At 50.2% G+C, this 15,632-nt stretch overlaps 3 protein-coding genes across 3 annotated transcripts; 1 reads left to right on the top strand and 2 right to left on the bottom strand.

Moving 5' to 3' along the window:
* The first annotated feature begins 1,221 nt into the window (after positions 1-1,221).
* On the top strand, positions 1,222-3,762 carry LOC117850572 (uncharacterized). Its single transcript, XM_034732429.2, has one exon. The coding sequence runs from the start codon at positions 2,071-2,073 to the stop codon at positions 3,607-3,609; it is 1,539 nt and encodes a 512-aa protein (XP_034588320.1). The 5' UTR covers positions 1,222-2,070; the 3' UTR covers positions 3,610-3,762.
* Positions 3,763-4,864: 1,102 nt separating this feature from the next.
* Positions 4,865-5,848, bottom strand: LOC117850179 (senescence associated gene 20). The gene has a single exon (XM_034731986.2). The coding sequence runs from the start codon at positions 5,524-5,526 to the stop codon at positions 5,179-5,181; it is 348 nt and encodes a 115-aa protein (XP_034587877.1). The 5' UTR covers positions 5,527-5,848; the 3' UTR covers positions 4,865-5,178.
* Positions 5,849-14,625: 8,777 nt separating this feature from the next.
* On the bottom strand, positions 14,626-15,225 carry LOC140222205 (uncharacterized). The gene has a single exon (XM_072292398.1). The coding sequence runs from the start codon at positions 15,223-15,225 to the stop codon at positions 14,626-14,628; it is 600 nt and encodes a 199-aa protein (XP_072148499.1).
* Positions 15,226-15,632: the final 407 nt, after the last annotated feature.

Here is a 15,632-nt window from a genome sequence, read left to right as displayed (position 1 = left end):
CCATGCAGTGTCCCATATGAAGGGCGGTGCGAGAGGCGGTGCCCGGGGTTCAGGTTTGGCCGAACCACCTTTGGCTCAGCTCGCGCCCAACTTCCACATGTTGACTCCTGGAGGCTTCCTAAAAGCGGTTGTGACCATTTCGCCGAGAGCTACCGCCTCGGGGCCTCGGAAGGAGAGGAGTTGGAGAAGAATATTCCCTTAGGATGCTAGGAGCATCTCCACTCTCCCAAGGCACCTCCACACTATAAATAGGATCTTCTACCCCCTCTCTCAACACACCACACAAGAGTAGAATAAGTGCTCCATTCCAAAGGCGAAGCCCTATCTAGCTTGTGCTTAGAATAGGGAAAGAGTGAGGGGTGTTCGGGAGGAGTGTCGGGGTCAGTACTCTCCTCCCAGCTTGTACCTCTACGGATGCTGGTTTCCTTCGGAGTAAAGTAATTTAGTATTTGTGATTCCTTCTTATAGTGTTATACTTTGTTCTTATATGCATGAGTAGTCCTATACCCTTGCTATATTGATATACTTGGCTTATATGCTCATGTGCTAGTCATATACCCTTGCTATCATAGTATATGCTTGTATGCTCTCATGTTGCCTTTAGACCATCATACATTATACACTACTAATACTTGTACCTAAGTGAGATCAGTTCTCTCTGCTTGCGGGTCTGTCGCTTCATATTTATATAGAGTGTTGTAGTTTGCTATGGGGATCCAAATGTAGTTAGACTGCAGTAGTAATCAATAGTATAGACGTGGTGTTTAGACTAGGGGTTATCCTTCGTTTGTCTTATATCCCACGAGTTGCTAGAGGTAGGTCGTAGGTGGTGACAGCCCTATCGGTCCTTTGTAATCCTTCACGTTCGAGTAGAGCTGCTAGCCAGACTCGCCTGGCAGGCAGAAGTAAGCCGGTGCCTGAACCAAGTATCCATAATCGAGAGATCGACCTTGAACTTACCTCAAGTGCTATCTTTAGGAATCGTCTCTACCCTCGTCATGTATCTTGATGTGTCTTTGGACCGACTAGAATATAAGTTAGTGCACACACATTCCCTTGGATTCGATACTCTTGGAATACATTGAGGTGAAAGCTACAATAATATCCGTGCGCTTGCGGATTTATTCATATTTGTTAAAATATCCAACAGCATAGCGCAGGGAGAAAAAGGAAAAGAAACAAGAAAGGAAGAAGTAGAACAGTATACATAACCTTCAGAGCCACGAACGAGCGCCCAGCAATGGCCCCGCGCAGCATGCGCTTGACTCATCCTTGATTCTTGTAATGCAAGGAGGGGAAGAATGTTTTTCACAAGGTTAATCTAAGTACATATGTCGCCAGTTATTCGTGCAGTGGTAGCTCCAGTAATCAGTTTGATGCCCGGAGTCGATTCCAAACGTTAAGTCAACATAAATGGGCCAAGTGTTGACTAGACCAAGTCAAGAAAGGCACAAGCGTCCACGTTTCAAGGTCTCAACTTTGTTCGGCCGGCACTTGGGCCCAGTCAAGCTTGTTCAGCTTTCAGCACCACCACTCGCCAAGTCCGCCGCTTTAACCGGACCGGGTTGCTTCTGCCCAGCAAGATTCCACAATTAGAGAGGAGACATAAACGCTGCTGATAGTAATACTTAAGCTGACAATCTTCAGAAATCCTTTTGTCAAATTTAAGAACATTTCTGAAGTTTTCTTGGCGACCTATGCCTTACAGTTTACGAAGTACTCCCTCCGGTCCAAATTGTATAAATATTATTATACATCTATACATACAATATATCTCAATGCATCATAATATCTATGAACTTAGAAAACCTAAAACGATCTACTATTTGGAATGGAGGAGTACCGCTGGAAATAAAGAATAGCTTTATAGTGTGCATTTTTGTTGACTAAGATGCTACACAGTCTCAGATTCTTCCATCATTACATTACATGGTTGTCCACTAGTCCACTCTCTTCTTGGCTACTTCCATTGATCTCTGCGTATGATTTAGTCACTTTCTAGCTAATTGTAACTTAATATAAGTACTATACAAATAAACTTTTTCCCCATCCACTGCTCTACTACCGGATATGGAAGCCGCCGTCCATGATCAAGGTCACCACGCTGCCGCAGCGATCAATGGCGACCTGGCGGTCGAGCTCGTCGGAGAGCGCAACAATGCTGCCGCTTCCGTCATTCCCGTGGTCGGGCAAGAAGCGCGGCCCGAGGAAAGCGCTCGCCGCCTCGTCCGGAGGCTCCACCCGGCGTTCGTCGCGCGCGCGTGGTGGCGCTGGCTGAAGCACCCGGCGCACCTCGCCCTGGTGGCGTGGGCGCTCTGCGTGGCAGCGTCGGGCTCCATGCTGGGCCTCCTCCTCCTCGGCGCCCTTGACGGCGCCTTCCCGCGCCGGTCCCTCCGCAACCGGTGGATCGAGGTCAACAACCAGGTGCTCAACGCGCTCTTCACGCTCATGAGCATCTACCAGCACCCCGCGCTCTTCCACCACGCCGTCCTGCTCCTCCGGTGGCGCCCCGGCGACGCCAAGGAGCTCAGGGAGGCCTACTTCCGGAAGGTCGCCGGTGCCGGCGCGGTGGCGCGCCCTCGCCGCGGCGAGCGGGGTCACATGTCCTTTGTGGTCGCGCTCCTGCACGTCGCCTGCTTCGCGCAGTACGCCATGTGCGGGCTCTACTGGGGGTACTCCCGCAAGGCGCGGCCGGACGCCGCCGAGACCTCGCTCGTCATTGGCGGCACCGCCGCGCCGGTGATCGCCGGCCTGTACATGTATTTCAGCCCGTTGGGGAGGAGACGCGGTGGGCCGAGCGTGCACCAAGAACCGGACGATCGCTCTGCCACCGACGACGACGGTGGCAGCATCGCCGCTGAGGCGGCGGCCGGCGCGGAGGGGGCGGAGTGGGCAGGCGGGCTGCTCGACGTCGGCGACGACCCCACGGCGTGCTGGCTCTCGTGCCTCTGCACCTTCTGCGTGTTCGGGTGGAACATGGAGCGCCTGGGCTTCGGGAACGCGTACGTGCACGCCGTAATGTTCGCGCTGCTCTGCTTCGCGCCGCTCTGGGTGCTCAACGCCGCCGCAGCGAACATTCGGGACGAGGCCGTCGGCGACGCGGTCGGCGCGGCGGGGGTCGTGCTCTGCGCGCTCGGCCTGCTCTACGGCGGGTTCTGGCGCGCGCGGATGCGGCGAAAGTACGGGCTCCCCGGCGGTGACACGTGCCGCGCCGGCTCGCCGTGCCTTATCGACTACCTCCGGTGGATGTTCTGCTGGAGCTGCGCGCTGGCGCAGGAGGTGCGAACGGCGAACCTCCTCCTCGACGTTGAGGCCGGCAGCGTCCACCGGAGAGACTCCGACGGCGGGCGAGCTGATGCTGGCGTCATCACCCTGCAGCCTTTGCCGAGGGAGAACGGGATCAAGCCGTCTTGTCAGGGAGGGTCTTCGCATCCTGCAACGCCGGCGATCATTTACGCCCACCCTGTTCGGCTGGCGAATTACTCTCCGTGTCGAGGCGACGAGTCGCCATTGCTGCGGCAGGAGCAGTGTAGTAGTTCTTCTTCTGGAGAAATGACGCCACCTGTCCCGCCATTGATAGAGAAAGACGAATGCGGTCGTGGTCAGTGACAGAGTAGTAATCTTTCTGCACTCCCGGAATGCAAATATGCGTGTGCAGAGTCCTTGTTTCATAATTTGCCTTTGTTGTTTCTCTCGGCTTAGCTTATTTCCGATTTTCAGTTTTGAATTGATGAAGAAAGGAGCACATTGCGTTCATTTTCATTTGAATCCATTGTGGAAGGATTAGTGGATTGGGATAACAGGGCAGCTCTGTCTTTGTAACGGAATGATTATCTATATCATGTGCAATGTATGTTTTCCCTGGAAAAACGATGCACACGCAGAGACTCGAACACCGGTACACCCTCCCACCCCTGTTAATGTACGCGCGCACACTACTCTTGTGAGAAACTCGGAAAAACTAGACCTACAGATTTTAAGATTGATAGAGTCATAACAGACACCTTATTGTCGTCGAGAATATCGCCTACCAAAAAGAATAACACCACCAATTCCCAAAGTGAATCTAGAAACATACAAGCGCTTATGCTAAATTCAGGACATTGTATCCTAAAGGTAGGTTCAACCACAAGTCGCTTAACGAACTAAGATATCTCAGTTTTGCTATGTCCATTATATAAGAAGAGAATGCACAGATATCTACAAGAAATAAAAGTATAACGATGCACAAGGTCACTGTCCAAACTAAGAGGGACAATGATGGAATGCCACGGACCTTCATGACGTACATATCCCTATTCGCGCGTTGCTTTTGTTTGTGACCTTGCCAGTGTTGGTAATTAACACGTCCAAACTAACGTTGTGACCAACCGCTTAGACGGCAGACCTTGCCCTGTCATGTACTAACGTTTTTTTTTCTTTTTTAATTAAATGGTAGAGCTCCTACCATTTTCGTTAAAGAAAAGTACTAGTGAGCTGGCTTTTGATGAGAACATGAGGTGGTTAAGGGGGGTTTGGTTCTCTTTGCTTATTTTTAGGACGTGTCACATTGAATGTTTGATACTAATTAGGATTATTAAACGTAGACTATTTACAAAACCCATTACATAAGCGAAGGCTAAACGCCGAGACGAATCTATTAAACCTAATTAATTCATCATTAGCAAATGTTTACTGTAGCAACACATTGTCAAATCATGGACTAATTAGGTTTAATAGATTCGTCTCGCCGTTTAGCCTCCACTTATGTAATGTGTTTTGTAAATAGTCTACGTTTAATACTCCTAATTAGTATCTAAACATTCGATGTGACGGATGCTAAAAATAAGCAAGAGGAACCAAACCAGACCTAACACACGAAAAATTGTACACACCAGGCTCTTTATGGTATTGGCTGGTGTTTTAAATATATTTTTCATCTTTTGTCGACATTTAAGCTTATGGAAGAGGTTTTCTAAATAAACACTAAAATTATGCTGAATTATCTCCACCAGGAATCACATCACACAAGTATCACTTGAATTCTTTTACTTTTTTTAAGGTATTTGATTCATTCATGTCCCTGTAACCACATTGGAAACATGCAGGGCTCCTGTCCACACGGTAGAAGCCAGACAGCCAGTTCAGAATCGGAAGCATATATTGGCACGATGATTCGCATCTGACCAGATATTCAGATCAGATGGCAAGCACGAGGCCAGGGAGGTTCCTGCGAGCCCGGTCGGGCAGCCGGCTCTGCCACACCTGCTTCGACTGAGACTGCGAGCACGCCGCCTTCGCCGTCTCCGACGCAGCCGCCGCGGCGGCGTCGCCGTCACCACCGAGCCTCGTCACGACGAGCGCGGTGTTGCAGTACTCGCGCACCTCGGTGACGCGGCCGCCGGGACCCACGGTCCACGCGTGCACCCAGTACAGAGCGCCCGTCGCGTCGGTGCCCTCCGCCAGCACGGTGGGTCCGAACGCGTCCAGGGACCGGATCTTGAACGGGAGGCCGCCGGCGCCAGCGCCGCCGGTGAGCAGGCGCATGAGCACCAGGTGCTGGTGCGCGCGCGGGCCGTGGAATCTCCAGTCCACGTCCGGGTTCAGCAGCCGGCGCACGGCGTCCACGTCGCCGCGCTCCAGAGCGCGGTACAGCTCCTCCACCACCGCCTTGCTGCTCACGGCCGCCGCCTCGCCGTCGTCGAGGCACAGGCCGGCATCGCCGACGATGACATCGGACTTGTCGGTAGCCAGCTCGGTGGAGTGAGCAGAGGAGGCTCGGGAGGTGGAGGGTGGAAGAAGTGTATAACTTGGTAATGGAGTGTGCCAGAGCTGCAGAGCTGGTCGGCAGGTCCTTTTATAGAGCAACTTGGGGTAGTCGCTCGCTGGCTTGGCTTGTCAGGCGAGTATGATTCCAACAGCATTGGATTTCTTTTTTGTGGCACAAGCAAGTGGGTAATGCGCTTCAGTTGCAGGTTATACCTTGTCGCCGCAAGTTAAGTATTCGATCAGCTACTTTATTGACAAATGGATTGATGAGCAACTTACATGGTCTCAACGACCTATGTATGTTAGTGGAAGATACTGCGGTAATTTTGAATAACCTCCTGAAATTTTCTCGTCTACCAATCACCAAAAACAATAATCACTATAGCTAAAAAATGGAATACTACATGAGTGTTTGGATCTTGATGTAGTGTTTCAGAAAAGCAACTACTCCATCAATCTGTTATCTTGCACAAGCAAGTATTGATTTTTAAGAGTATTTTGACATATGTTAATTTCAAAACTTAGCCGAATTATGTGTTTGACATAAAAATCGATATTCCCATTCATTGCTTCCTGCATACGTTTGTATCTGGTCTATACCGTGACACACATCATGTATATGTATGCTACGTATTAACCATGCAATATTGGGGAATTTAGAAGCATATAAAATATATAGGAGCATGTTGGGATTTCGTTTCAATTGACTAGGGTAGGTAATTTTGTTTGAATATTTAGAGACTGTGGTACATACATCTATGAGCCCACCAGAAGATTTGGATAGTCCTAAATATGGGACTGGATACCGAGACGCATCTGACATGGAGACCATAGCATAGGACAGCGTAGTCTACATGGAAAGATAGGTACTAGTCGAGAATTAGGAAAGTACTCGTTGCAATAAGAGTAGAACTCCTCTAGTCGTATCCTACTTGTAACCAACCGACGTGTAACCCTACCCCCGACAATGTAAGGCGAGGCAGGAACCCCCTCCAAGGCAATTCAATCTAACCAACATAAACGACGTAGGGTATTACGCAATCTAGCAGCCCGAACCTGTCTAAACGGTGTGTCTAAATCGTGTGTCTACGTTTACCTTCGAGTTCCTAATCTCGATGAGCTCCACTAACCAAAACACTACCTCGGGTACCTCCCTTGGTAGGTTGCTGGATCTAAACACTAACAGCTGGCGCACCAGGTCGGGGCTCTCGCCGAGAATCCACTAGCGAACTTGATGGCACAAGTCATCATCAAGCCAATCGTCGCGTTTGAAGCAGGCACTGCATTCGTCTTTGGCTCCTGGGTTTGCATCGCATACGGTGCTGGAAATTTCTGTTGCCACATTGCATCGACCCCGGAGAAGAAGAAGTGAACCATGAAGCTCTAGCGCCAAACTTGGGAGGATCTCGTCAAGAACCTCGGCGAATTCTCAACTTCTGACCTAGTCAGAGGCTGGGAGGACGAGTCCGAGTCCAACTCGACTTCTCCTACCGGTCAGATTAACTTTCACGAGCTGGCGCATAAGCCATCGTGCGAGTCGGATTACCGCTAGAGTCGATTCCCGTTCGGACTCCGCAATGCGACCACTGTTCATCAGACGGCCCTGTCCAGTTCACAATCCGATACAGATATGATCAAGGACCTTGACTACTACTCGGATACGGACAAGGAGACTTGTTTATCAGGTCCACAAGAGGGCCTGGTAATCACATCAACTTTTCAAGGCAGATTTGTCTACTGGCCCAACATGAAGCCACCCGCTCTTGCCAAGGACGATGATTCACGCCTCATCGCCTATCTCGACACTCTCCCATACCAGAAGGGAGCTCCTCTGTCACCCATCTACGAGGAAGAAGGCACCACGAAGGTTATTACTTTAAGCTCGGGAAGCTACTCTCTAGAATGAGAACTCTTTGCCATCATCGCTAGACATGAGGATGAAGGAGAAGAGCGATGGGACAGAAACCCGCGACATGAGCGTCACCCAGATGACGTCTCGCAGGATGAGATCACCGCCAACAATGTCAGAGAAGAGACTGAAGCTCAAAGAACTCAATGACGAGCAAGAAATGCTGCAAGAACAGAGCATCGTAGCCGACTTGCAATGGACCTACCAGTCCAGAACCTGGATAACGCCTTTGAAGCAGTTCAAACGTGTCACAATCGTACTTCCCTGGCTATTGTCGCATCTATTGATCTCATCACCTGTGCGATACCTCAGAACTCACGTACGAACAACTCGATTAGTAGAATCCGATACAGTCACTCCAACGCTTCGCATCCTAGTGAAATCAACATGGCAGCAACCATAGAGGCCCTCCGTCTAGACCAAGTCAATCGGGAGGTACCAGACCAAGCCAAGCTGGAGCTGAAGGTAGTCGGGCAGGACCCTCGGGAGGCCGTGGCTACCGTGGGGCTAACCTAGAGCATGAACGCCTAGTAGGAGACCTCCGCAATAAGATCAACGCCAGCCGCGATGCCCGTACCATCATCGATGGATAGAGCCGTGAGCTTGAGCAAGAAGTCGAGTACCTAGGAGATGATACCGACAGGTTCCCTGCCTTCCCTAGACATGTGAGGAAGACAACTCTAACTGAAAAGTTCAAACCCCTAGGTATCACCAAGTATGATGGCAAGCAAGACCCAGTTCAATGGCTCTGGTGCTATTCGCTGTCAGTACAAGCAGCTGGGGGAAACATTGGCACCAAAGTCGTCTACTTCCCCATCTGCATGGAGGTGGTGCCACTCACATGGCTCGAGTTATTAGACAAGAACTCCATTGACTCAAGGTGGCGTTCACCAACAACTACGCGGGAGCCATGCAGCGTCCTGGCAACATGATCGACTTGTCCTAGGTCAAGCAACAAAAAAGCAAAACCCTGCAGAGCTACTTACGTCACTTTTTTGAAAAGAACGCCACAATCATGGATATCACGGAGCGCGACATCATTGACTGCTTCTAGAACAGCCTCCACGACCGCGGGATGTTTCAAGACTTCAGCAAAAGATGCCCTGCTGATGTCAAATCTCTCAAGATTATGGCACAAGCGTGGGCAGATGAAGAAGACAAGGAGATCGAAAGGTTCGAGTTCAATCACAACAAGGGCTAGAACAACAACAATCAGAACAATGGCCAACACAATGACAAGAACCGCAACGATTGCCCCAATAATGACAACCGAAATAACTACTCGGGAAGTCAGAACCTCAAGCACAAGCCATACAACACTGTCGCAGCAATTTCGTAGTCGCCCAAGAAAGGTGGCGACAAGAACCATGACAGGGCCTCGTTCAATGAGCTCCTGAAGAAACAGTGCCCATGGCACCTATACCACAAGCACTGTGCGTTAGATTGTTTCAGTCTACACAAAGTCATGAAGGACCTGCCAGAGCCATCTAGCACCAAAGACAAGGGCAGGGCTAAGGAAGACGAAGACGATGGTGACAATGGCAAGTTCCAGAACCCATCCAACACCGTCAACGTCATCTTCGGTGGAACCTCGGGTACTGCTACTAAGCGGTCCCAGAAGCTCATTCTTCGAGAGATAATGTCCATTAAACTTGTGATGTCAACATTCCTCAAATGGTCCAAGGTGCCAATTACCTTCTCTAGGAAGGACCAATGACTAGTTTTTTAGACCTAGGACGGTATCCCCTGGTCCTGGACCCAGTTGTCACTGGCTCCAGACTTACCAAAGTACTCATCGAAGGTGGTAGCGGTCTCAACATCTTGTTCGCCAAGACACTGAAGAAGATGGACCTCGACATCACCGATATGCTCACCTCGACGAACTCCTCGTTCTATGATCGTCCCGAGCAACACGGCTGTACCCCTCAGATAGGTACCTTTGGGACCAAAGAACACTACCGGACAGAATACATCCAGTTCGAGGTGGCGAACTTCGAAACATCGTACCACGCCATCCTTGGAAGACCAGCATTAGCAAAATTCATGGCCATCCCAAACTATGTGTACTTAGTACTCAAGATGCCGGTACCCAAGGGAGTACTTTCGCTGCGATGAGACTTGAAGAGGTAGTACGACTGCGACACAGAAGCCGTGAAGCTAGCAGCAACTACCCAAGTACCAAACTTGATGATGCCAGTCTTCGCCACATCCAAGAAGCTGTCCCCGTTAGAGCTCGAGATTCCAGAAAAGAAGTCGGGGGCAACCAAGGTCAATCCAGCAAGTGAAGTAGACGTCAATGCCATTGACCTTGAGACTAGTGATAACTCCAAGACAGCCCTGATTGGCACAATGATTATGGTTTTCAGCATGGTGATTGTGGTTGAAAGACCGGAACCAGGCCATGTATTGAAAGTACAAAGGCCCATCTACTTCGTAAGCGAGGTGCTATCAAATTTCAAGACTAGATATCCACCAGTCTAGAAGCTGCTGTACGCGATACTACTCACCTCACTCAAGTTCTAGCAGGATTTTTCATCCATGAGCTACACAAGCCATCAATAATGGAGCCGACACCATGAACAACCACTGATCAAGATCCTACCACACCAGATCGAGAGGTTATGATGATTGATGCAGAGTGGACCGCTCCCTTCATCGACTACATCAAAGAGCACAAGCTACCCTCAGACAAGAAAGAGGTAGGACAAGTCTAACAGCGTAGCAAGAACTATGTTCTACTTGAAAACAAGCTTTACAGAGGAGGCGCATCGTCAGGAGTACTCATGAAGTGCGTCTCACGTCAAGACGGCAAGGAAATATTGGAGGAGATCCACAAAGGCATTTGTAGCAACCACGCGTCCTCACACACAATCATGGGTAAAGATTTTAGATCAGGGTTCTATTGGCCTACAGCTCTTGCTAATGCCGAGGAACTAGTTCGCCGATGCCAACGATGCTAATTCCCTATCTACAAGCTGATCATAATGCCACCCTCTTGGCCCTTTGCATGCTAAGGGCTCAACATGATTGGCCCCCTCCCCATGGTGTCTGGAGGATTCAACCAAGTTCTGGTGGCTATTGACAAGTTTACCAAGTGGATCGAGGTGAAGCCAGTCACTTGCCCCAAAGCAGATAGAGTACTCGACTTTCTCGACAAGCTTGTTCATCGCTACGGCTTCCCTAATCGCATAATCACAGACCTAGGTTCAAACTTCAACAACCATGGATTCTGGGAATACTGCGAGAATAGTGGGATCGATGTCCTGTACGTCTCCGTCGCACATTCGCGGGCAAACGGCCAAGTTGAGTGCACTAATGGGATGGTGCTACACGCTCTCAAGAAAAGGCTGCAGGACATCTCCAACACCAAGGGAGGCAAGTGGCTCAAGGAGCTACCCAACATACTTTGGGGGCTACACACCCAGCCATGCAAGCCTACAGAACAATCGCCCTACTTCCTCATCTACGGATCTAAAGCCGTGTTGCCCACTGACGTGATGTGGAAATCTTCAACAGTCGAGCAGTATGAGGAAGACGCAACAGAAGAAACAAGGCATCTAAACATTAACAGCCTTGAAGAAGCTCGCTGCGTAGCACTCATCCAGTCCGCAAGATACCTCGAAGGGATCTGCCGCTACCATGACCGAAACATCAAAGAATGATCGTTCAACATAGGCAACATGGTTCTTCACTGTATCTAGGGCACCAAGGGGCTGCACAAGCTCAACTCACCATGAACGGGGCCTTTCATCGTCTCCAAGGTCACTGGACCTGGATCATATCGACTACAACACCCCTCTGGTGAAACGTCGACAACTCGTGGAACGAGCAACTCTGTGGATTTTATCCTTAACTTAGGTTTACATATTCATGTAATTTGCCATTGGCCCTAGTTGTAGATTTACAACTCACAAAGTAGTCATATTTTCATCATAATTCGACTACTTATTTCTAACTTATCGCGGCTTGCAGAAGCAAGTTCGTAGTACTCCTAATGAGCTATTTAGCTCCTTGGGCAAAGTTTTCCAAACATGGCTTGTAATGACAAGTCCGTAATACCACAGTGAGCTATTCAGCTCCCTGGGCAAAATCACCAAATCGCGGCTTGTAATAACAAGACTGCATAACTCCAACGAGCTATTCAGCTCCCATGGCAAAATTGCCCAAATATGCTTGTAATAAAAAGTCTCCAAAATTCTAGTAAGTTATTCAATTCACTAGACAAAATCGTCCAATTGTGACTTGCAAAGCAAGTCTGCAGTAAACTGCATGAGTTAGTTAACTCATTGAACAAATCTGTCCCTTGGCAGCTTGCAGAAAAGAAGCCATCAGTACCTCAGGAGTTAATTAACTATCTGTGTAACTATTCACTAGACAAATCTGTCTAGTCACGGCTTGTAATAACATGTCTGTCGTTCCAGGCTTTCGGGAGTGTAACATCAATACAACTTAGAGAAGTTGTAAAGAAATAATTGTATAAAAAACTTCAAATATATTACGAGCATTGACAATTGTTCATTACAATACTAATGTTTGATTACAATGCAGAACTACTCAGGGTCTAGTCTTTTGGCCACTTCTTTAGCAATTGGGGCCATCTACTACATATATTGTTGAAGGGCTTCATCAGTGTAGTCGCCTGTCACGTCCTCAGCAACAGGTGCCAAATTGGCTTTCGGGTAGAATGACTTCACGAAGCTCAACACTTGCTGGGAAATCGACTTGGCCATCTTTTGGATGTAGCTGGACAACTTGTTTAGCACGTCCTTGAGTATTTCTGACAGAGGATGTGGCTCCACACCTTCAACTGGAGGCTCTATCATATCTGCAATGGGCTAGGCGGCTTCACAAATTTTCTTCAAAGTAAACAAAGTAGTTTTTGCCTCTACCTCAAGGCCCTTCAAAGTCTCCATGGCTCAGACCAATTCAACTTTGATGTCCTCACGCATCTTCTTCTCCTTCTCAAGGTGACTCTCCAGCTTCTCTACGTGAAGAACAAGCTTGTCATGCTGGTCGGTCATGCGGTAATAAGAACTGTAGAGAAGTAGATGGGAAACACCACACACGCTAATGAGAGGGGGGGTTGACCTCTCTATATAGCCAATATGGCTTGGAGTACAAGAAATACATCAAGTGTACAAGGAAAGGATAAATACATCCTAAAATACACATATACTCCCTAATACTCGCCCGCAGTCGAAGTGGGAGGATCATGGACGCACAGACTGGTCCTAAACTCAGTAAACAAAGGAGTTGGCAGGCCCTTCATCATGATGTCCATGAACTGGTGAGAGGACGGCACATGGAGGACCCGAACCTCACCCAAGGCCACCTTCTCACGGACGAAGTGAATAACAATCTCGATGTGCTTCGTGCGCTGATGATGCACCAGGTTGGCTGTCATGTAGACAACACTCATGTTGTCATAGTAGAAAACAATGGTCGAAGCAAGTGGGACATGAAGCTCTTGAAGAAGTTGACGCAGCCAGCAACACTCTGCCACAGCATGAGCCATAGCCCGGTACTCCGCCTCAGCACTGGAATGAGACACCATGGTCTGGCGCTTGGAGGACCAAGACACTAGATTGTCGCTAAGGTAGACACAGAAGCCGGAGGTGGAGTGTCTAGAGTCCGGGCAGCCAGCCCAGTCGGTGTTGTAGTAGGCAGTCAAAGACTGAACAGGGCCGGTGCCGATGTGAAGCCCGAAGGAGAGCGTGCCCTTCACATAGCGCAGGATGCGCTTGATTAGGACCATGTGGGGCTCGTGCGGGTCATGCATGAAGAGGCACACCTGCTAAACCACATACACCAGGTTAGGTTGAGTCAGAGTGAGGTACTGAAGAGCCCCAGCAAGACTCTGATACTCAGAGCCGTCCTGGAGCTTGGTGCTGTCGTGTGCTGAAAGCTTGGCATGAGTGTCAATGGGAGTCGCTGTAGAGTGACACTCAGCCATATAAGCACGGTGAAGAAGATCCAGGGCGTACCATTGTTGAGATAGGTTCAGGCCCTGGGAGGAACGCGTGACGAAGATGCTGAGGAAGTGGTGTAGGTCGCCAAGATCAATCATGGTGAACTCGGAGTGAAGGCGCCCCATGATGCTCCGAAGAAGAGTCGGGGATGAGGTGGTGAGGACGATGTCATCGATGTAGAGTAGCAGGAAGTTAGTAATGTGTGAGGTGACTTCAGACTTGTGAACTAGAGGAAACGTCCAACAAAAATGCGAGAAGTCATCGAAACTGACTAGGTAGTAGCGATAACTAGAAATGCTAGCAATGGGAGAAGTCCAAACATCACAGTGAACTAACTCAAAAGGAGCAGAGTTGCAAGAGCTAGAATATGAGAAAGGTAACCGCACATGTTTCCCTAATTGACATGAATGACATAGAGTGTGATTGTCTTTATTACAGGCAATAGATGAAGTCTGTCTAAGGGTAGCGATGGTGGCAGGAAGTCTGTCTAAGGGTAGCGATGGTGGCAGGACTAAGATGACCAGGACGGAGATGCCATAAACTGGAGGAGATGGTGAGGCCGGCGTGGGGCACTGCAAAGTTGGATGCTAGAGGCATGGTGTAAAGATCGCCGGCGCTATTGCAGCGAAAAATCACGCGTCTGGTCGGAAAATCCTTGACGGAAAAACCAAAAGCGTCAAACTCTATGGTGCAGTTATTGTCCTTAGTAAATTGACGAACAGAAATCAGATTACGAATTAAATAAGGGACAACAAAGATATTGTTAAGGCAAAAGTGGGAGGTGGGAGTGGTGAGGGTGGAGTTGTCACGGTACGTGACAGGAAGGGTGTGACCGTTACCGACAGTAATGGAGGTGTGAGCGAAAGGGAGGTGGGAAAGAAGAATACCATCCGAGGATGACATGTGGCCGGATGCACCCGAGTCAACGACCCAACCGCCATTCTGCAGCGCCATCTGGTTCAAGGCGGCAACAAAGCCTGCCTGGTCCTAGGTTGGCGCCTAAACGGGGGCGTAGGCGGCGTGGGCTTGCAGAGGGGGGCCGAGGAGGCCAGGGGCGCCGGCGTGCCAGCCCCCACCACCCTGACCGCTGGCTTGCTGGAAACTCGGGGCGCCGTAGGAGCCAGGCCTTGGACTGAAGCAGAACCACGGGTCGGTGCGCCATGGGGGTGGGCGACACCCGCCCGTACAGCCGGAGGATGAAGACGATGAAGAGTTCCCAGCGAGGAGGGCGGTGGAGTTGGAGATCTTCTCCTTGTTGGCGAGGTGAAGTTCCTTCAGGGTGAGCATGTCCCGCGCCTGGGCAAAGGATGGGAAGCCGGTGGTGGAGTTGGCGATGTCATCGGCGGTGTTGGAGAAGCGTGGGTTGAGGCCGCGAAGGATATTCAAGACAAGCTGGGAGTCCTGAATGGGATGGCCGACATCGTGGAGGGCGTCGGTGATGATCTTCATGCGGGTGTAGTACTCAGCGATGGAGAAGTCGCCCTGTGTCATGGAGTGGAAGTCGTGGCTAAGGAAGATCGCCCGGGACTGCTTGTTGGCATGGAAGAGGCCCTCGATGGCAAGCCAAAGATCCTGGGCGATCTGATTGTCGTCGATCATGGCAAGGTTGAGGACGAAGTTGTCGACAGAGCCGAAAAACTAGGAGCGGACGTAGCAATCCGCTTGATCCCAGTCGGGGTCCTGGGGATGGGGCGCCACCGTGCCGTCGATGTGCGACTTGAGGCCGAACTTGCCGCACATGGACTTGAAGAAAGACGCCCACTTGGTGTAGGCAGAGGACTTTATTGTCAACATCATGGGAACATGGGACTTGACGGAGACGGTGGCGTAGGGTTGGATGATGGGTGGCTGAGCATGAATAAGATGCAAACCGCCACTAGGGGGAGCGCCACCGCTGGCGCCAGGAGGAGGGCTGGGGGGTGGCACAGGGGCACGACCGCTGGCACCAGGAGGAGGCGATGGCACAAGGACACCACCGCTGGTGCCAACAGGCGCGCCAGACGACG

The sequence above is a fragment of the Setaria viridis genome, chromosome 3 (assembly GCF_005286985.2).
Source record: "Setaria viridis chromosome 3, Setaria_viridis_v4.0, whole genome shotgun sequence".
Classification (NCBI taxonomy): Eukaryota; Viridiplantae; Streptophyta; class Magnoliopsida; order Poales; family Poaceae; genus Setaria; species Setaria viridis.
The sequence above is the reverse complement of the archived record's forward strand: the minus strand, read 5'-3'. Positions and strand labels throughout refer to the sequence as shown.